The sequence below is a fragment of the Gossypium raimondii genome, chromosome 12, assembly GCF_025698545.1.
Source record: "Gossypium raimondii isolate GPD5lz chromosome 12, ASM2569854v1, whole genome shotgun sequence".
Lineage (NCBI taxonomy): Eukaryota > Viridiplantae > Streptophyta > Magnoliopsida > Malvales > Malvaceae > Gossypium > Gossypium raimondii.
In genome coordinates, this window is record NC_068576.1 from 34663128 (window position 1) to 34684709 (window position 21582).

Genomic DNA, 21582 nt, shown 5'->3' on the forward strand with positions numbered 1-21582 from the left:
AGATTGTATATTTTTGAAGATTACATTCCATATTTGCATGCTTTGTAGATGTGCTTTTAATCTTTCCAAGCAATGGGCTAGTTCGGTTGGACCAAATGACCTCCCTTGAACATGATGGGTCGCACAATTGTGCCATAGTTGTGGGCTCCCATGCACAACTCATGACATTCTTTCCCACCTGTTTTAACGACACCCTCGTCGTGTCCTCCACATTGAACTGATTTATCTTGTCTTAGAATTGCCATAAGGCCTCGGTAGGTTCCCAACTTGTTTCACTGTCGGGAAGTCTCTTCCACCGAACTAAGTATTCATGCCACAACATATAATACTTTCGTCTGATCACACGGCTTGTCTCGATGCTTTCAACTTCACGATCATAAGAGACCTTCACCCCCATTGGTGCTCTTTTGGACTTACCTCGATTTGGATCATCATAGAATGACTTAAGCATACTGACATGGAATAGCGAATGAACTTTGAGTTTTGGTGGCAACTCAAGTTTGTAGGCCACCTTACCTACTCTCTTTACAACTCGGAATGGACCTTTATACCGCCGCACATGCCCCTTGTGCAAGCTATTGTTGCGCAAAATCGAGTGCAACTTTGTAAGGACTGAATCACCAACCTGAAATTCCACATCCCTACAATTCTAATTAGCCCACTTCTTGTTGCGCTTACTTGCCTATATAGAAAAGCTCTAGCTAAATCAGTCTGCTCTTGCCAATCCTTCACAAAACGAAAATGTAACACCCCTTACCCGAGACCGTTGCCGGAGTCGAGCACGAGGCATTACCTAACTTAACTTACTAGTTCAGAGCATAAAAATTTGCTTTTAAAAAAAATTAATTCACTCACGTTCATTCAATGTGTCCCTAAAAAAGAATCTCGAGACCCTAAATCATGCAATAGAAACAGTTCGAGTCCAAACCGGAAACATTAATAATTTTTCAAATACTAAAACAAATTAAAACAATTCATTTCATTATTCACAATAAAACTGTCCACCTGCGCAACAGTCACTAATTTAATTATAACTCAAGTTACAAAACTCGAAATTTAGATCCGTAAATTTTCCCTGAAACTAGACTCATATATCTTCTTACCATAAAATTTTCAGAATTTTTTATTTAGCCAATTAGTACAGTTTATTCTTTAAAGTCTCCCCTGTTTCACTATTCGACAGCTCTGACTCCTCTTCACTAAAAATTAATTATCTCATTATACAGAATTCGGATAACATTCTTGTTTGTTTATATTGAAAATAGACTCACTAAGGAATCTAGACATATAAATTATAACTCCCAATTCTTTCTGTACAATTTTAATTATTTTCTAAATTCAGAACAGGAGATTTCAAAACTATTTTGACCCTGTCTCACTAAAATTAAAATATATAAAAATATACAACTCTTTTGCTTACTCTATTTCTTTCATGTGAAAATAGACTCATTCATATTTAATTTCATATCTAACTCAACTTCTAATTCAATTTCCACCATTTTAGTGATTTTCAAAATCACATCAATGCTGCTGTCCAAAAACTGTTCCATTGCAAATTTTTACTCTTTTATAATTTCTTTGCATTAACTATCATTTAAGCATACACAATACCAAAACACATTCTTATATAGCCAATTCAATAGTTAATCATTATCAAATATTTACTTGCTACTTCTTAGCCATATCATAAGAATACACTCAAACTGACCAACTCCCTATACATGCCATATAAATCAAAAAGTTGGCAGTATAGCCTTGTATAGGCTTGTTTGAGATTGTGGTTGGCAGGAAATGTTGAATTTTTATTTGTTTATTAATGTTGTTAGTGAAATTTTGGTAAGATTTTATTATGAGCCTATACAAGGCTATAACTCAGTATGGTTTTCTTCACGGAAATACCATACCTACTTTTCACAACTCAGTATGATTTTCTTCACGGAAATACCATACCTACTTTTCACAACTCAGTATGATTTTCTTTACCGAAATACCATACCTACTTTTTACAACTCAGTATGGTTTTCTTTACCGAAATACCATACCAAAATACCATACCTACTTTTCACAACTCAGTATGGTTTTCTTCACTGGAATACCATACCTACGTTTCACACTTTTCCGTGGATCCACCATGGACTTATTCATCAATTCATCACTGGTTTCTGAACTTATGTACTCAATCCTGCATATCCTTTAATTTGAACTAACAATCTCATTTTATTCTCATTTTTACCATAATCATAATTCAACAACAATATACAGATTGATACATTATATCATTCCCAAATTAACAATTAATCATAAAAGTTCAGCCGTATGAACCTACCTGGGCCAATTCGTAGAAGTTGTAAAAGTTCAGAAACTAGTTCGATACTTTCTCTTTTCTGCGTTTATCTTCGGATTCCTGATCTATAATATAAAATTTTCCATTCATTAGCATATAATTCAATACTAATTTACTTCACAATTTATGCCTTTCAATTTTTGAAATTACACTTTTACACCAAAAATTTACAATTTTTACAATTTGGTCCCTACTCAATTAACCCTTCAATTGATCTAATTTTTCTCAATTAACACCTTATCCAACCATTTTAGACTACTATACAGCCTTTGATATTCAGAATTTCAGTACAAAACCCCAATTCCTAAATCTTTCACAATTAGGTCCTAAAAATCATTTTATGCTAAAATCACTTAATAAAATCATATTATAATGAAATTAAAACTTCAAATATATATAAATTCATCATAAAATTCCAGAACTTATTCATAGTAACTTAAAAAATCACCCATGGAATCAAAAACTAATGAATTCAATAGTTGGACCTATTTGTAAAAGTCACAAAACATAAAATTTTAAAGAAAAAAGCAAGAATTGAACTCACATGGTATAAAAATATGAGAAACCAGCTTTTTTCAGACCTCCTATGGCGTTTTTGCTGATAAATTATGAAGAAATCTCTAGATTTTTCACTTTTATCTTTGTTTTATATATTTAATTTGTAAAATTTCCAATTTTGCCCTTGTTTCTCCTTACTTTCTTGCTGAGTTTTCTTGCCCAACCGTCCAACCCATATAATTTGGGCCTAATTGTCTTTTAAATCCCTTCTTATTAGTCACTTAAGCTATTTAATTACAATTTAACAAATTTTGCACTATTTTTAATTTAGTCCTTTTTAATTAATTGACTATCCAAACGTTAAAATTTTCTAACGAAACTTTTATACTAACTCAATGACACTCCATAAATATTTATAAAAATATTTATGGCTTGGTTTATGAACTCGAGGTCTCGATACCTCATTTTGGACCCAATTTACCTATTAAATTCTTTTTAAATCACAAAATTCAATAAATCACAAAATTCACTAATTCAAAAATTCTTTTAAATTCACAGTTGACCCATAATTATTAGATTATTAAATTTTAAGACTCATTGGTCGGATTTAGTGATCTCGAATCACTGTTTCCGATACCACTAAAAATTAGGCTGTTATAGAAAACCTGGTGGATTTGGTCCTGTATAACGGGTCATGATAGCATTGGGTGTGAGTGGTTGTTGCCCTGTCACTATCTTGAACGGACTTCGGTTCGTGGCCCCACTTTGCTGCAAGTTGTATGAAAATTGGGACACATCTAACAACTTTGACCAATCTCTCTGTGTGGCACTCACATAGTTCTGAAGATACGTCTCTAACAACACATTCACTCTTTCAGTTTTCCCATCCTTTTGTGGATGCATGCTAGTGGAAAAGTTCAAGCCAGAGCCCATCAACTTGAACAACTCCGTCCAAAACTGACTCGTAAATCGCCCATCCTGATAACTGATGATAGACTGTGACACTACTTAATATTTCACTACATGTCTAAGGAACAAATGAGCCGTCTCCTCAGTAGGGCACTCATTTGTTGCTAGAATGAACGTTCCCTACTTGGAAAACTTGTCCACCACAACAAAAATACTCGCAAACCTATCAGACTTAGACAGACCAACAATAAAGTCCATGGATACACTCTCTTATGGATGGTTCGAAATGGACAAAGGTTGTAGCAATCTGGTCGGAGTCTTCAATTTTACATTGTCTTGTTGACACAATAGATAAGTTTTCACATAGGTCTCAACATCATCACCTATATGAGGCCAATAATAGCGGTCCTCCAAAAGATCTATAGTGTGGTGCATACCTGGATGGCCAGCTCATCTCGAGTCATGACACTTTTTTATAATTTCCTTGTGCAAACTCTTATATTAAGGCATATAAAGACGATGCCCTCGAGTGAATAACAATTCCCCCACAAGCCAAAATCACCTCGTTCTTGGCAAGCTCGATTAAATTTTTGGTTGTGGGATCATGGGACAATCCCTCTCGAATGCGCTCCAATAGAGAGCTATTGGGCTGACTAATTGTTGCAAACTCAATTTTTCGGCTAAGCGCATCAGCCACAGTGTTGGCACTCCTCGACTTGTATTCCATACTAAAATCAAACTCTGCTAGGAAAATCTGCCAATGAGTCTGCTTGGAAGACAACTTTTTCTGGGTTAGAAAATAACTATTTGTAACAATATCAGTAAATACCACGAACTTGGAACCCAATAAATAGTGCCTCAAAGTGCACAGACAATGCACCACAATGGTCATCTCTTTTTCTTGAATTGTATATCTCCACTCCGTCTAATTAAGATTTTGACTCTCGAAAGCAATTTGATGCCCATCTTGCATCAGTACTTCCTTAATCGCATAGCTTGATGCATTCGTGCGTACCTCGTATGGCTTCGAATAATCCGATAAAGCAAGTACGAGCTCCCTCGTCATCACTTGCTTCACTTGGTTAAAACATTCTACATTGAGGATTCCAATCCCACACCTTGGAGTAGCCTTCGATGAAGTGTTGGTAGTAGTTTACCAACCCAAGGGAAGATATCACTTTTGTTACCTTGGTTGGTGGTTCCCAATCAACAATGGCCCGAATTTTGCTTCCATCCATCCGGATCTTGCCACCTCCCACAACATGGCCTAAAAACGGTACCTCGCGTTGGGCGAATGAACACTTATCTTCTTTGACATAAAACTATTTTTCTCGCAAGGTCTGGAACACCTCCCTCAAATGTTCCACATGCTTCTGAAGTGACTTAATGTACACCACAATATTGTTAAGATAAACAACCACAAAACAATTTAGGAAGGATTGAAGTACCATATTCATAAGGGTGTAGAACGTGGCTGGAACATTCGTTAGCCCGAAGGGCATCGCAAGGAACTCATATGAACTATAGCATGTCACACACGTTGTCTTTGCCCCTTCAATCTCTCCAAGCAACGGACCAATCTGATTGGGCCAAATGATCTCCCTTGAACATGATAGATGGCACAATTGTGCCATAATTGTGAGCTTCCATACGCAACCCATGACACATGCACAAACAGATTTAAATTATTTAATTCAAGAAAAAAGAGGTGGTGCCAAGTATAATACTAATTTATTTTTAAAAATATATAAATTTATGGAATATGTTTTAACTATAACATTTTCAACTAAATTCCTTTCAAACCCACTCGACAGGGAGTTCTAATTCCAGAAATGGAGGCTCGTTTCATTCTTCAAAGTGCGTTAGGTTTTATTAGCCTTTCGGGACTTTGTTTTATATGATACTGAAGTCCTTCGTTAATTTATATGAGATGTACATTTTGCAAGCAGTGCTGTATGTTGCACTTGTGTTCTCTCTAAATTGAAGCAACCTCCCTAGTTGGCTATTTTGTTTCTCAAATAAAATAAGACTTCTCCATTGAGGCAAAAGCTAATTCACTTAGTCTAGGATAGAATAAGCTTAACCACCAATAATATAATACATTTTATCATCATTTATAAGAGAATGAGCTAAGTGATTGGATTAAATACTTTTTTTCTGAAATATATTCATAATGTGTGATGCCAACGTAATAAAATAGTAGAGAAATTTTAGGGTTTTTTGTGAAATAAAATGAAAAATAACATGATGAATTATGGTTAAATCCTGGTCTGAAATTTAGATAACAGGAACTCAAATTCTGTCATCTCCCTCCCATCAACTGTTTGGCATTTAATTAGGATGAAACGTTGTTTGTAGGCAGCACATGGAAAAAGTGAGATAAGATTAAATGACAGATTCATAATTATATGTTTGGTTAGAAATTTCAACCATAAAATTTATCATCTCTTTAGTGTTCTCTTCTCCATTTAATATTTTGCTGAATCTGTTACACAATTAAACCTCCCCATCAGGCAGTTTGAAGGAAAAGAAGGAAGAAAAGGAGTTGGTTTCAAAAGCTCTTAAACATGCAAATAGCTTTCAAATTAGATGGTGGGAGTAAAAGACGGAACAAGACATGGACAGTACTAAATTGAGAACTGCACCTTTTCCTAGATTGTGTTTGACCCACTCTTGTTGATGACGTGGAGGGATATTATTGGACTAGAACTAGGGCCTTGTGTTGTGGGGGAGGTTAGAAGGCACCCACCATGGCCAACAAAAAGTGCTGATGCGGCAGTTGCAGAAACACTGACACTCACCATTTGTCTTCTTAATTTCTGCGTGGAGCTGAGGCCACTCTTTTATATGGTTTTTTTTTAGTTTTGTTTTGCCACCTCATTGATGTTTATCCACGTGGCTCCATTACTTCAACTTGACCGTGTTTTCAAGAATTTTGGTCCCCACATATTTGTCCCTTGCTTCGGGTTAAGGTTTGGTTGGAAGAGGAAGAAGCATATACAATTTTCATGTTCAAATTCATCCAACATTTCCTAAGTTTACTTTTTCTTAGATGAATAATTTAAACTCCTATAAAACAACAAAAAAAATATTTTACAGTAACTTTAAGTTATACAAATGAATTAATTAAAGATATCCTAAGAAGCACAAAATGAAGCATTAATAGGATTCTATTGATTGGTCTTTTTTTTTTAAGTGAGCCCGCACAATCTCTTTAATTTGCCCCAAGACAATATCTTCAATTAAGAAAGATATACCAAAATACATTTGTTTCTCTATCTCCATATCACATACAAATATGCATTTTAAGCAATTTTGAATATGACAAATAAAGACTTTCTTAAGTTTAGACCATAAATATGAATTAATTAAATTTATTAAAGATAGTGGGCAGCCTACCTTTGGATTACAATGGCTTATATGAGTTCAAATTCTAATGGTATTAATGGCCTGTTTAATAGTGCTTAAAAAAATACTTTTGATTTCAAAAGTATTTTGGAAGAAAAGTTGTGCTAAATAAGTTATTTTTAGCTGAAAATTTTGACTTTTCTCTCCTAAAATACTTTTGATGTTTAATTTTTTATCCTTCAATAACATAATACTTTCCTTTTTTTCTTGGTACTTAATTACAAATGTGTTAAAATTATTAATTAATTTTATAAAAATACTAATTACAAATATTTAATGGTTATATTTAAATATTTAAAATATAGTTTATATATTCTAATTAAATTTTATAAATAATTAATATTTATTGCTTACAAATATTTAAATTTATATTTCATATAGTAAAATATTAACAACAAGTTATAATAATTTTTTATATTCTTACTAAAATATAATAATATTAACTAATTTAAATATTATTTAAATGTATATATGTTACTTGATAATAATATGTCTAAAATAAACATTTTATTTCTCAAAAGTACTTTTTAACAAAGAATGCTAAACACTCAAATTTTAAACCAAACTTTTCAAAAGCACATTTAGAAACACATTTTCACAGTACTTTTAAAAACATTGATAAACTAATCTTAAATCATTTATGTGAGTTCAAATTTTGGTATAACGAGATTTAAGAACGTTGGTTATACTGAAAAATTATTGAATATACGAAGCTAGCTAAAATTTTCATTAAAAAAAATGCACATAAATATCATATTCTATAAAATAATTGTTTTTAGAAAACACTAAATGCAGGAACTAACAAATTTTGTTTCTCTTTTTTCTTTCTTCTCAAAAAGAAAATCAATAATAATTTAGGAATCACAAAGTAAAAATTGCACAAAAGCAATGGCATAATCGTAGTTTGATATGTCATTTGCAAGTAGCTTCACTCAAAATCACGAAGTGTGTCTGGTCATATATCAACAGTTTATCGACTCAGTGGTTATAGTTGACTCGGCCAAAATCGGCAAGCTTCCTGGACCTATTTGCACAAAACCCCGCGGCGGTTGCCAGGTGGGGCTTCATCTGCGGCCTACCTTCGCCTGCAAACGACTTGTCAGGTGGCAATCCACCCTTTTGGTTCCACTGTCGGTTAGGACTCGCCCTCACGAGCGGACTCAAGCAAAATGCTAATCCCGACACGTTCCTTGTTCGTGTTCTCCCCCCCCTCGCCGCTGTTGGCGTCCTCTTCCACTGGGGGGAAGCTTCTAGCGTGCTTACCGATGGCGATTGATCACACTCGTCTCCTGAATCCACTTCAATCGCTGGCGACATTCCACGATTTACGACCCTGCATGATTTTCGACAGCCAGGATCAAATTGGCCAAAATCTTCTGCATGAGTCCTCGAAGATTTGTGCTGCTTTCGATGAAAGGCAAAGATTGCTGAGAACCAAGACGAGGACGACTCATCGCACAAGTCCCGATGAAACTGAGTCCCAGCACCCGAATTGAACTTGTCGGATCTCGGCCTGAACAGATTCGAAAACATCGAGAACTTGCTCTTCTTTTTGAAAGATTTGGCGGCTTCAAAATCGGCGGTAGTTGTGGTACTGTAGGTGGGGCCCATCTGAGGAGTGCTGAAAAACCGCTGGTGGTGGAATCCCGAGGCACTGTTTTCGTCGGATTTCCGTCGGCTGACATAAGGAGAAACAGAGCGAGGGAAAACCAGCGGGGGCGGATTAGGCTTCCGACAGTTCTCAGCAACGCGCGTTAATAGAGCCTGTTGGTCTCGGGTCTGCGCAGCCATGAGCTCCAGAAGACGTTCGCGTAGACATGTCGCACACACGCCGGCGCTGCTACTTAGGTCGGCAAGGTGCTTCTTACACCTCATTTGCTTCTGTTTAATAAAAGAAGAAAGAAAAGCTTTTGTTGTAGTCCTATGTTGGTGAATTGTGAGTATAACCATAAAAAAAAGGTTGTTTCGGGATGGGACATAAGTGGATGGTGTTGTAAGATGTAATGAAGCTGGAAAAAGTGATGGAGAGAAAGGGAGGATTTGGTGGGTGCTTGAGACTTGCTGATCCTATGAATGTGTGTATTTGTAATGGGGTTAACTTATCTCTTTTGGCATCTTCATTTAAATTTAGAAAGAAGAAGATTGGTCAATGACGACCCAAACCGTTGTTTAAAAATGAGGCCACGCTACATCACAACGGCAGGATCTCAGGGGGCATTACTTTTTACGTGGATCATAAAGCAATGGTTTGAATACCATACTTTTTCTTTTTCTTCAATTTTGAATCAATCAATACTCATCTTTATTTTCTTACTTAGCAGTAGGATATTGAGGAAACCTGGACTCCGGTCTTTTGAGTTTTTCTCTCTTAGTACTCTTCCAAAATATTTGGTCATTACAATTTTTAAGATATCTTGCGCCTTGATTCTGATGCTTTTAAATTCATTGACCTAATTTTAGTGGGACGCGCGTGGTAAGTTGTTGCGTCATTTACGAGGATGGGGCATTACAAAAAATTTCGAATTAGTTTAGCATTACTTTTTAAAAGTTATTTTAAACAGAAGTTAAATTTTTTTCTTTTATCTTTTGTTAAAAAATATTTTGTAATACTTTTGAAAAGCACAAAAATATCTTGAAAAAGCATAAAATATCTTATTCAACAATGCTTTTACTGTACGTTAAAATGATCCGACTATGTTGGTGCTTGTCAAAGCCATGCACGCGCTGCAGGAACAAGTGGGCTAGTTGGATTTCATCTCCAGTTCCATGGTGGTTGACCCGAATGCCAGGTGACGGACATATATTTGTCGGCATTCCCTCTACCACAGCCTGGATTTATGGATGATTTTTGAGGTCCCATTTTCAAAGTAAAAAAAAAAGCTGTATTATTGTTCTTGCATGTCAAAGTATGTGTATTATGTGTGAACACTTTGGCATACGGCTAAAAGAAAAATGATGTGGGAGCTAGTTTAAAAGGATATACTCACTAGATCATGCTAACATTAATCATATTTTACAAAAATCTATATATATAAGATAGAGAAAAGATTATATGAAATTGTGATTCTACGTCATTCTTATCCCTTTCTAATAAGCGAATGATAAATCATATTTTCCCTCTTGATTTTTAGTATTTTTAATTGGATTTAAATTTTTTCAGGAGGAAAAAGCCGAAAATCAGGAGGAAAAATATGCTTTGTCATTCTCTTATTGAAAAGGGATAGTGATGATATGGAATCACAATTTCATACAATCTCTTCTCATATAAGATAATTTCAACTCAGAGCACACATTCTTACCCCTTCATACCACAATATTTAATTAATTTTGTCAATCAAACCCTTATTTTAATTACTATTATTGGAGGCAGGGTTTTCATGTTAGGTGTATGGAGCTTTTTTAATTTTTGCATAAAAAGAAAATTATATTCAACCAAATTCTCCATTATTTTATCCTCACCTGAAGTTGAAATCTTTGTTTGAGAACCATCGGAATTTTAAACTCCTCAACTAGACTAGACCAAAACAAATGCTACAATTTTAAGTCAATGAAGGCAACAACGAATATTATAATTGTGTGAGTGAAGATGAATGTAGCGAACGATTGAGTATGTATCATCTTAAAAGATTTCAAACGAAAATTTTAATCAATTATTAGATTTATAGGGTGAAAATAATTTATGTAATAAATATATTGATTAAAAATTCACATAAAATTATATGATTGTAATGATAAAGTTAAAAGTTTATTGTTAGAGTTGTGACCCAAATTCTTATTAAAATAAAATACAAGTTGCAAGATAAGGGGATTCGCGAGAGTGAAGGTCGCAGCCCATCGTGAATCCCCAATAAGCAAGATACTGGACTGGGGTTGCAATCTGCAGTATGGTACATGCTACACAAGAGGAATTCATATAGAAGTTTACTTTCTCTGTTTGATATTGATTTGAATAAGGTATTTCAAACTTACTGCATTACTTTTATTAGACGTTGATTAGAATAAGGTTTTCTAAACCTATAAATAGATGCGGTCTATACTCTTTGTCATCATTCGAATTCGACATAGTAAAATTTCTTCTACTCTGCCCATGATTTTTTTCCCGAAAGGGTTTCCAACTAAAATCTGTGTGTTCTATTTTTTTATTTTCTTTGAGATACATTGCTATTATCGACATTCTATTTTTTTCTTTATTATAGTATTATTTTATTTAAAAACATGAAAATATAAAAACACCCTAGTATTAACATTCACTCCTTTGCATACTAACAAGATATTTTAATAAATTTTCAACTAAATTGATGTTCGATTTGCTTATGATACAATTTCATTAAAGATTTTAATATAAGTATAGATATAATTAAAATGATGCGATATTAGATAATGACCATTCAACTCAAGTTTTGTTGATAGGTATTTGGGAGTCCAATCTTATGAATCAAAGTGAAGGAAAAAATAGAGAGGTGCTTTCCCTTTGGTTTATAATTCATTGGAAATTTGTTTAAATAAAATGAATATCATGCTGCAAGAAGAATAAAGTTTAGTTGATTTCAGAATTTATAAACATTTATCAGCACCCAATCTAACTACTTGAGCAAAATACGACATATAGTTAAATAAAAACCTGTTAAATCTTTAGACAAAGCCTTATAGACTGCTGATCGGATTAGGGTTCATTTTTGTTAATAAATTAAATCACATTTTTTTTTATTTGGCAATCAGATTAAACCAAAGCAAAGAAAATGGTTAATTTTTCATTTGTGGAGTGTGACTCACATTTTCGATCGAATAGACGGCGACGTCACGATGAGAAGCTTCCCAACGTCGTGACGATGTGAATGGGGATGTTGCGACATGGTGATGTGTTCCCCACATAAATCGGGTTTCTTCTCCCAGTTAAACTCTGATTACTCCAAATTGCATTATACAACGATGTCCCGATGAGAAGAATCGCCACGTCCCGACGATGCGAAGGACGTCACGACGTGTTTCCCACTAAATTGAGTTTCTTCTCTTAGTTAAACTCCGTAATTTTTTCCTATTGAAACTCTAATAACTCTAGAGATATTTTAATCAGATTAGCGCACAAATTTTAATATGTAAATAGGGCTTTTAACAATCTTAAAGAGTTTGATTCAATAACATAATTAAGAGAATTTTGTGGGAATTTTAGGAGAACTTTGTATTTTTTGGGTTTGGGTTTGTTTGTTTCTCTATATTGTACTCCTTTTCGGTTTTTGCTGTTCTAGTGAAGTTTCCTTTACTCATGAATTTTTATCCTCTTCAGAGAAATTTTTTCACATAAATATTAGTGTCCAATTTTCTCGTTTTTTCGTTCTTATTCGTTGCATAATTCGGATTTACCCCAAAATAACCATATGTCAAGTAACTTGTTTTGGGGATAGAAAATATATATTATATCCTTCAATATTTGGTGTCTATCTGTCACCAACGGTTTTCACAACTGAAAATCCAACAAAAATGCGGTTAATTGTATATTCCAAATAGTTGCTTTTCAACTTACAGCAACAAATATCTTCCATTTTATTCTTGTCTCTTCAAAATTGGTATCGTCTTCCAAAAACTCTCTCAAGAAAAGATTTTGTTCATTAGACAAAATGATGGAAGATGGCATGATTGACGTAGGTGATAGGCCGAATATCGGCGTATTAGGAAAATACAACATAGTGGATGGCTTAGAAAATAAATTCAATGTATGTTTTGTTGAAAACCGGACCCATGCCGCTACGGATTGGCAAGCTGCGAATCCCTTGATGAGATGTCTCCCCAATTTTATGCTACAACTGACCTTCATTATAATGTTCACTCGGGTTTTCATGATCATCCTCAAACCTATTCGTCAACCTCGCTTTGTTTCTGAGGTTCTTGTATGTATATGTATATATTTGTTGTTGAACAAACACTAGCTAGTATTTTATTTTGATTGTTGATGGTGAATAATGTAGGCAGGCGTTGTGCTAGGCCCAAGTCTTCTGACTAGAGAGGCATGGATAGCGACTTACGTTCACCCTTTTGAGGGGGCATTGTTGCTAGAGACAATGGGGAGCCTTGGCGTCACATTCTATATGTTCCTAGTGGGTCTGGAGATGGACCTAACCCCAATCAGGAAAATGGGAAAAACAGCAAGCCGTGTGGCCATTGCCGGAATTATTTTCCCCGGATGTGTGGGAATGATATTATACCAGCTAGTTCGGAATGAACGACCAGATGCACCTAAGGAGGGTGGCTTCTTTTGGGCAATTGCCCTTACCGTCACAAGCTTTTCGGACTTGGCTAGGATACTTTCAAAGCTCAAGCTCATGTCCACGGATCTTGGAAAGATGGCCATGACTTCAGCTGTTCTCACTGACTTTGTTTCTTGGATCCTTCTCGTGGCAACAGTAGCCATAGTTAATGGGCATGGCAACTTTCTGAGGATAATCCCAACTTTGATTTTCATGGTGATATGTTGGTTTGTGATTCGGCCTATTATCTTTTGGATGATTAAACGGATTAACGCAGGAAGAGAGGAATCGTCAATGGAAGTTCAATACAACGAGAAACATGTAGGTTTCATTCTAACAGGGGTGCTCCTTTGTGGGCTTGTCACAGAGTTATGTGGCGTACATCCCATGTTCGGAGCCTTCATGTTTGGACTGATGATACCCAGTTCAGAGGTTGGGATTAAGATCATGGATAAAATCGAAGACTTCGTCGTGGGGATTTTGCTACCCCCTGTGTTCTTGGTTGCTGGCCTACGAACCAACGTTGCATTTATAGCTGCTGGATTTCGTTATTCTCTGGTCGCTACTGTCATGGTTGTGGCTTCCTTGATAAAAATTCTCAGCACTCTTCTTGTTTGCCTCTACTCAAAATGCTCGTTTCGAGATAGTTTAGCCTTGGGGGTCCTGATGAACACCAAGGGCGTTATTGCCATCATTGTTCTTCATGAGGGTCGGAACGTAAAGGTTGGATTTCTTTGATATGCTTCTTATATATCATATATACTGTAATTAACTAAACATTTTTTTTACCTCAGGGCTTTGACCAACAAACATATACTTGGATGGTGATTGCCATGTTAATCATGACGGGTTTGGTTGGTCCAGTAGTGAGTTTCACTCACAAGTCCGCAAGGCATTTGAAGCACTACCATCGGATGAATTTAGAAAGGAGTAAACCAGACACGGAGCTTCGAGTGCTAGCATGCCTCCATTCCAGCAGAAATCTTGCTGGCCTAATCAATCTCCTGCATCTTTCAAATGCCACAAGAAAATCCCCAATTGTGGTTTTCGCTGTCTACTTGGTTGAGCTCACAGGACGTGCTTCAGCCATGCTAATTTTCCATGATAAGAGTAACATGAATGATATAGCTGGTTGTGGTAACTCCAGTCGAGAAAGACTCGAGGCGGAGCATATTGTTCATGCCTTTGAATCCCTCCAAAACGACAACCGTGCTATCGCTGTCTATCCACTCACAGCAGTGTCGCCTTTCTCCACTATGCATGAAGATGTTAGAAACTTCGCCATAGATAAGAACGTGGCTGTCATCTTACTCCCATATCACAAGAAACCCAATGGCATTGGGGGATGGGTGGATGAAAGCCTCGAGCACAAAAAAGTGAGTCAACATTTGCTTGCAAATGCACCTTGTTCTATTGCCATACTTGTGGATCGGGGCCTAACTCGACATCTTCCTCTGGATTTTGAACATGATAGTATACGTGAAATTCGAGTGGCTATGCTTTTTTTTGAAGGAGCTGATGACCGAGAGGCATTGGCTTATGCATGGAGAATGGCAGGGAATCCCGGGGTGGCATTAACTGTAGTGAGATTTGTCCCCGGAAAAGACATGTTGGAGACTGTAGTAGATGATGCTGAGGCTGAGGCTGAGGCTGAGGCTGAGGCTAATTTTAATGATGATCCGGAGGCATTCTCGGCCATGTTCGAGAAAGATAAGAAGAAAATGCTTGATGATGACTACATTAATGAGTTTAGGTTTAGAACAATGCACGATCAATCCATTGCATACATGGAAAAACCTGTGAACAGTGGAGACGAGCTTGTATCCACCATTAAATCAGCTTATAATGATTTTGATTTGTATATAGTTGGTAGAGGATATGATACCAAATCTCCATTGACCTCAGGGCTTTGTGATTGGAATGAATTCCCAGAGATTGGGCTGATTGGGGATACATTAATATCGGTGGATTCCTTAACGTCCGCCTCCGTTCTGGTTATGCAACAATCAGCTCCTAAGGCTACCCCTCGCCCTCCCCTTGTCTCCAAAAACAACATCAGCTGTGTCTCCAAAAAAACCGTATCTATGGATGCTCCACGCTTTTCCAATCAACCTTTTGTTAATCATCAAATAACCCATGATTATTTATGATTCATCAATTTATTTCTTCTGCACTGAAATTAAATCAATGCTTGGGCTTTGTTTTAGGTAAACAAACACTTATACAACATAATAATATTTTCTTCTTTTTCAGCTCTTTTTTTTTGGTCTTCATACTTACATTATTTTTCAATGTATTTACGCTGACCGTATATTACTTTTTGTGTTATATCATATTTCAACTATCTTTTTATATTGTTTTTATACGTTGTATTATGTCATGCTCGATAATTGATAATATTCAAATATCTGTTTAACCTGGTCTTGTGTCATGTATCTTACAATAATTCAAACTTGTTTTTCTAAATTAACCTAGTAATATTAAAGCAAAATCTAGATTTTAACTTAAAGTTGTTGAGGCAATTTATGAGGAGTGTTTAGGAGTAGCATTCTCATCTTCTTCTCCGAAATCTCACCATAGTAGGAAGAAAGAAAAGTTTTAAGAATTTCCTTCGCTTTTGGCCTTGCATGGTAAGTAAATTATAATTTGTTTTTCATAAATTTTATGATTTTGTGAACATGATAACTCAATTTAGCTAACCCGTGTGTTTGTTTTCAAAATTGTTTAAGTTTCGAAGTGTTACCACTGTTACGTGCTTGAGGTGTTGATATTAATTGATTAGATTAGAAATTTAGATATGAAAAAGATTTACTTGGTAAAGTGAAGAATTGTTGTTCTTAAGTATAAAGATTCAAGTATGAATGTCCGAAATGGGTTTAAATGCATTGTAAGTTTATGAATAGTATTTAGAATTTCAAGTGATAGAATTTAACTGACTTATATATATTGATGTCCATAAAACTAACTAAAAAATTCACTGAGGCAAGTGCACCTATCAATTAATAGTATAACTATAGTGAGCAAAGATATTATTCCCACGAAGACTAAAAATACTAGTAATTACCGTCTTTATATTATTTAACCGATAAATTCAAGTGATTGATTAAAACTAAAATTAACTATGAATGCGAAAAAGAACAAATCAGGAAAAATAAACGATTAACAACCAAGAAGCGAAATAATACTCAAGAAAGAATTCACCTCGATTTCATCTGTCACTATCAATCTAAATTATGCAATTTCTTTACTTAGTATCTTGATCTGTAAAAATCCCTAAATTGTACTAATATCTCTTTCGAGAGTAAGAACAACTGACTCTAAGTTGATTAATTAAAATTTCTTTTTAATTAAAACCCCTATTATCGCATTAACTCAATATATGGATTCCCCTATTATATTTAACTCTAATTCGGTAGATTTATGTCATCCTATTTCTAGAATTGCATGTAACTCCACTCAATTACGCTAGATCTACTTTTTAGATTGTGGGGATCATCTTCAAACTTTTTCTTGCCAATGTTTCTATTTTGGAGGAGAAATTGGAGCCGATTGAAGGGGGTTGTGGATTTTTCGTGTTTCTAAGGCTTCTTAGGACTTCTACACACCACGTTCTATCTTTCCATTTATCTTCTTTATTCGCTTCCTTAATATTTGATTTATTATTTTATTTTAGTTATTTATTTTAATTGTTTTATCTAACTTGGATTCAATTTCATTTCAAGTTGTGTCAAAATCCAAGTTTCTTTCCAAACGTCTAGAGCCCTAAGTTAAATCCTCGACTTTGACAACTTTACGATCCGCTTTCGCATTCATCCTTCTTATCCTTTATCATTTGGTATCAGATTTGGGTGTTTTTGGTGTTCTTTTTATTTTTATAAACTGATTTCTAGCAAACAACCTAAAAATAATTTTTTTACCCCCAAAATTTTTGAAAAAAAATATTTTTAGTGGGTAAACATTTTTCAAAAGATCTGAAATTTTACATACTATTTCTTGACACTATTTTAGGGTATAAAAAAATATCTCCCACAAAAAAAGTGATAAAAAGTATAGAAAAAAAGAAAAAACAAAAAAAGAAAAAATAATAAAATATTATGTGGGTTGAATTTTGTGCTGAAACTTTCTAGATCAGAGCTGCATTATTTGAGGAGGCTCCAGTTAAAATTTCATGATTTTTGAAAATCGGGAACACCTCAAGCGAAGTTTGTCAAGTTGCTTTGCAATTTTTCAGGTTTTCGGGTTTTAGCAATTTTCATTGACTCTTAGCCTTAGGTTTTCATTTGTTTTTCGCTTTTTATTGTTCCTTTATGCATTCTAACACTTTATTGTTTCTTGTGTTAGTAGGTTAACACACGTTGCACATTTCTTCCTCCGTGCAACAAAATTCTTTGATGTCTAGCCGATTTTGGACTCGTAATGCTCTTAGGTTTGCCTTGTTAGTTTGATTCTAATACATTCTGATTGATTGATATCGACACTTTTTAAAAGACTCACAAGATTAATTCTTACCTCATTGAGAATTTGATTTTATTTCTGAGTGCATAACATTGAGGTTTGCTTAATTTTTCTTTTCTTGAGTGTTGTGTTCTTTTCAGGCTTTTATAATGATTCGCAATACTATGATTGGGAAGTTGAGAAAGGGATCAAGAGGTTCAAAATGCTCGAGATCAGCAACATGACACTATTCTAGACACGACCAACATAAATTTAGAAAGTCTAAGTACAAAAATTGAGCGTCGAATCGTAATTGGGTAGATAAGATTGATCAGCCTCATTTTCGTGCAAATAATGCTCAACGTGTCTCTCATGAAAATGATGAGACTTTGGTTAATAATGACCATAGACAACATTTTTTTAGCCAAATCAAAGTTCAACATTCCACCATTTCGAGGGAAGTATGATCCTGTAACACCCCTAACCCGAGTCCGTCGCCGAATTGGGTTACGAGGCATTACCAGACATATCACAGTTCATACAAATATTCATTACATTTCACAACTCAAAATTTTACCACATCAAATCTCGAAACTTAATCAAATATCAAATTTATAAAAATAATCATAACATTCAAAAAAACATTGCATAGTTAAAACATAATCCGGCATCTATCTAAACATATCATATAATTCCTTTAGTCGTATATCAAATTTATTTTTATAAATATATATAAACTCTTGCACATATACAAATTTAAACTTCAAACAAACCAAACTTTACTATTAAAAATTTTCATTTATTCATTTATACGACATTGGAAATATAAAACATAACCAAACATACTTTATTTACTATAATATCATACGCATATATGCTAATATCTAAACCATAACTACATATAATTACCGAATCAATATTAACTTATTCCATTAATTAACCACATGGCATGCTAGTCATATATACACATATAATCATTCAAACAAGTATCATTTCAATGACCAATTATATTTCTTTTCTTAACACTAGTTCATGCTCAAATAACCATATTGATTTGAACCATTTGAGCACAAATTATACTAAATTTTTTTACCAAATTCGCATTCTTTAAATCCATACACATAACCATTAACTAACTATATATTCGGTCATATAAGATAGTTTTCATACATAACATAAACCATATCACATACCTATTTATAAAAGTTTAATACTTTAGTCGAATATTCTTGTACACATATTCCACATTTCTAAACCATTTCACCAATGCAAACATACCATTTCAATTTAACTCAAAGTACCATATCAAATTGTCAAATTCCTATAGCTTAGCCTAGTACACACATAACAAATAAAACAAATTCCAAAGTTACCAACCATACCTATTTAACCAATTAATCAAGCATAACATATATGAATACATTACTAATACAAACCTATTCAATATAACCTATACACATTCGGACTTATAATCATCTAACCCATATACATTCGGACATATAATTAACTTCTAACCTTTAAATACATAGCTCATTTTAAAAGACCTAACCAAGCTCACTTAAATACTAAATCCAAACATACCACACTTTATATATATATATATCAAAACATTTACCACAATATTATCTAACATAACAACCATATACTACATAATTAAGCCATGGTCAAATGATAAAACCAAACACATTAAACTTTTAAACAAGAACTCATATAAGCAAAGTCATCAACCCATTTTCGTATGGATTTAAATATATACATGCCCAAAAATCAAACAATTCAACTATGCTATACATGCCTTATGCTCAAAATCAACTTAGTAAAATACCGAAAGAAACAGTCGATAGTGTGATAGACTTTGCTGACAATCCCTAAGTTCGTAACGACTCCAAAATCTATAAAACAGAGGTAAACAAGTACAAACACATAGTAAACTATTAAAGCTTAGTAAGTCATAAGCATAAACATATATATTAATAATGGCATATTAACATTTAGCTAGTAAGACTGAATTCACATAATTTACAATACAAATATATCATTTACTACCAAGGGCATACTTTGATCTCACATACATATTATATGGCCGAATATAACTATCATAATTACATACATAAATTTCACTTTTAATTTCATAATGACCTCAATAGGCCGAATCATATACATATGTTCAAACATACTAATCCAAAATTCATATTCAAATACCTTATATCATTTCAAGTAATCAACTTACCTCGTTTCCATATAAACATTTACTATCACATACCTGAACCCGAATTAGATTTTTCATTCGGTATTTACCTCACATTTCCCATTGAACCGTTCGGAATTAAAAAGGATATGCGGTTAATAGGAAAGCTCATACAATGCTAACATCCTAGACGTGGTCTTACATGTAATCACATATCGATGCCACTGTCCCAGACATGGTCTTACACGTAAACACAAGTCGATGCCAACATCCCAGACGTGGTCTTACACGAAAAACACATATCAAAGGTCTTATGTCATAACATATGTATCCTATCTATTCCTAGGGTTCATACGAGGCTTTCGGATATTTTATCTCGAACGAAACGAGCTCGAAACATAGTTCCCCTATCTCAAATCACATTCGGCCAAACACATATATAATCGAATAATTCATTTCATCACATAAAATTTATATATTCTCAATTTTAACAACATTTAAATGCCTATAGAGTTACCTCGGACGTTGTCGAACGGTTAAATCGACTATTCGTCTATTTTCAATTTCTCTCGATCTAATTCCGTTTTCTTCCGTTTTTGATCTAAATAAATTCAAATTTAACTAATTTAACCACATATTGATTCAATTAAATCCAAAAACACATAAATGGACAAATTACCATTTTACCCCTGACATTTTACACTTTTTGCAATTTAGTCCTTATCGCATAAAGCACAAAATACACAAAATTTCACCTCACCATAGCTAGGCCGAATATTCAGAAGCTCCAAAAAAGTCCAAAATTTTCATTTATTTCACATTTTAGTCCCTCAAAAATTTATTTTCACAATTTAGTCCAAATTACTCAAATTCATCAAAAATCCCAAGACAAAACATGTTAATCTTTAACATATCTTTAATATTTCATCAAAAAACAACAAAAATCACAAGCTATCATCAATGGCAAAACATAAAATCATCATCAAATTCAAAAATTAAGACATGGGCTTTGAAGATAACTTAGCAACGATCTCAAAAACGTAAAAATTATCAAAAACCGAAACATACCTCAAATTGCTTGAACAAGGGCCGAATACCTAGCTTTCTTATTTCTTTTTCTTTCTGTTTGAAGAAAGATGAAAACATGGCTTTTAAGTTATGTTTATTTTAATATAACATTATATTATATTATTATTATTATTTTAACCTTTATTTTTAATATATAAAAACCATATGTATTATGAATATGCCGTCCACTAACTATTATTATTGGCTAAATACAACATAAAGCCTCCAAATTATAAAGACAACAACAATTAAACACTTTTTTATTTAAATCATCAAATTTTCATTTTACGCGATTAAGCCCTTTTCTCAAATTAAGCACACAAACAATAAAATAAATTCACGAAACTTTCACACCTATAAATTCACACATAATTAACACAAAAAATAATATAAAAATATTTTTTAAACTCGAATTTGTGGTCCCGAAACCACTATTCTAATTAGGATCAAAATCGGGCTATTACAGATCCTGAAGCATATTGTGAGTGGGA

General features: G+C 34.0%; 2 protein-coding genes across 2 annotated transcripts; one reads left to right on the forward strand and one right to left on the reverse strand.

Annotated features, from left to right (window-relative positions):
* Positions 1–7900: 7900 nt before the first annotated feature.
* LOC105763772 (uncharacterized) lies at positions 7901–9477 on the reverse strand. The gene has a single exon (XM_012582118.2). It carries the CDS (start codon positions 9107–9109, stop codon positions 8138–8140), a length of 972 nt encoding a protein of 323 aa, XP_012437572.1. The 5' UTR covers positions 9110–9477; the 3' UTR covers positions 7901–8137.
* Positions 9478–12774: 3297 nt separating this feature from the next.
* LOC105763773 (cation/H(+) antiporter 15) lies at positions 12775–15551 on the forward strand. Its single transcript, XM_012582119.2, has 3 exons — positions 12775–13044; positions 13123–14124; positions 14196–15551. The coding sequence occupies exons 1-3, from the start codon at positions 12775–12777 to the stop codon at positions 15549–15551; spliced, it is 2628 nt and encodes an 875-aa protein (XP_012437573.1).
* The last annotated feature ends 6031 nt before the right edge of the window (positions 15552–21582 follow it).

Coding starts and splice junctions, on each gene's coding strand:
- LOC105763773 (XM_012582119.2), top strand. CDS start 12,775: ATGATGGAAGATGGCATGATTGACGTAGGTGATAGGCCGAATATCGGC. Junction 13,045..13,122: donor GCTTTGTTTCTGAGGTTCTT/GTATGTATATGT, acceptor TGAATAATGTAG/GCAGGCGTTGTGCTAGGCCC. Junction 14,125..14,195: donor ATGAGGGTCGGAACGTAAAG/GTTGGATTTCTT, acceptor TTTTTACCTCAG/GGCTTTGACCAACAAACATA.
- LOC105763772 (XM_012582118.2), bottom strand. CDS start 9,109: ATGGTTATACTCACAATTCACCAACATAGGACTACAACAAAAGCTTTT.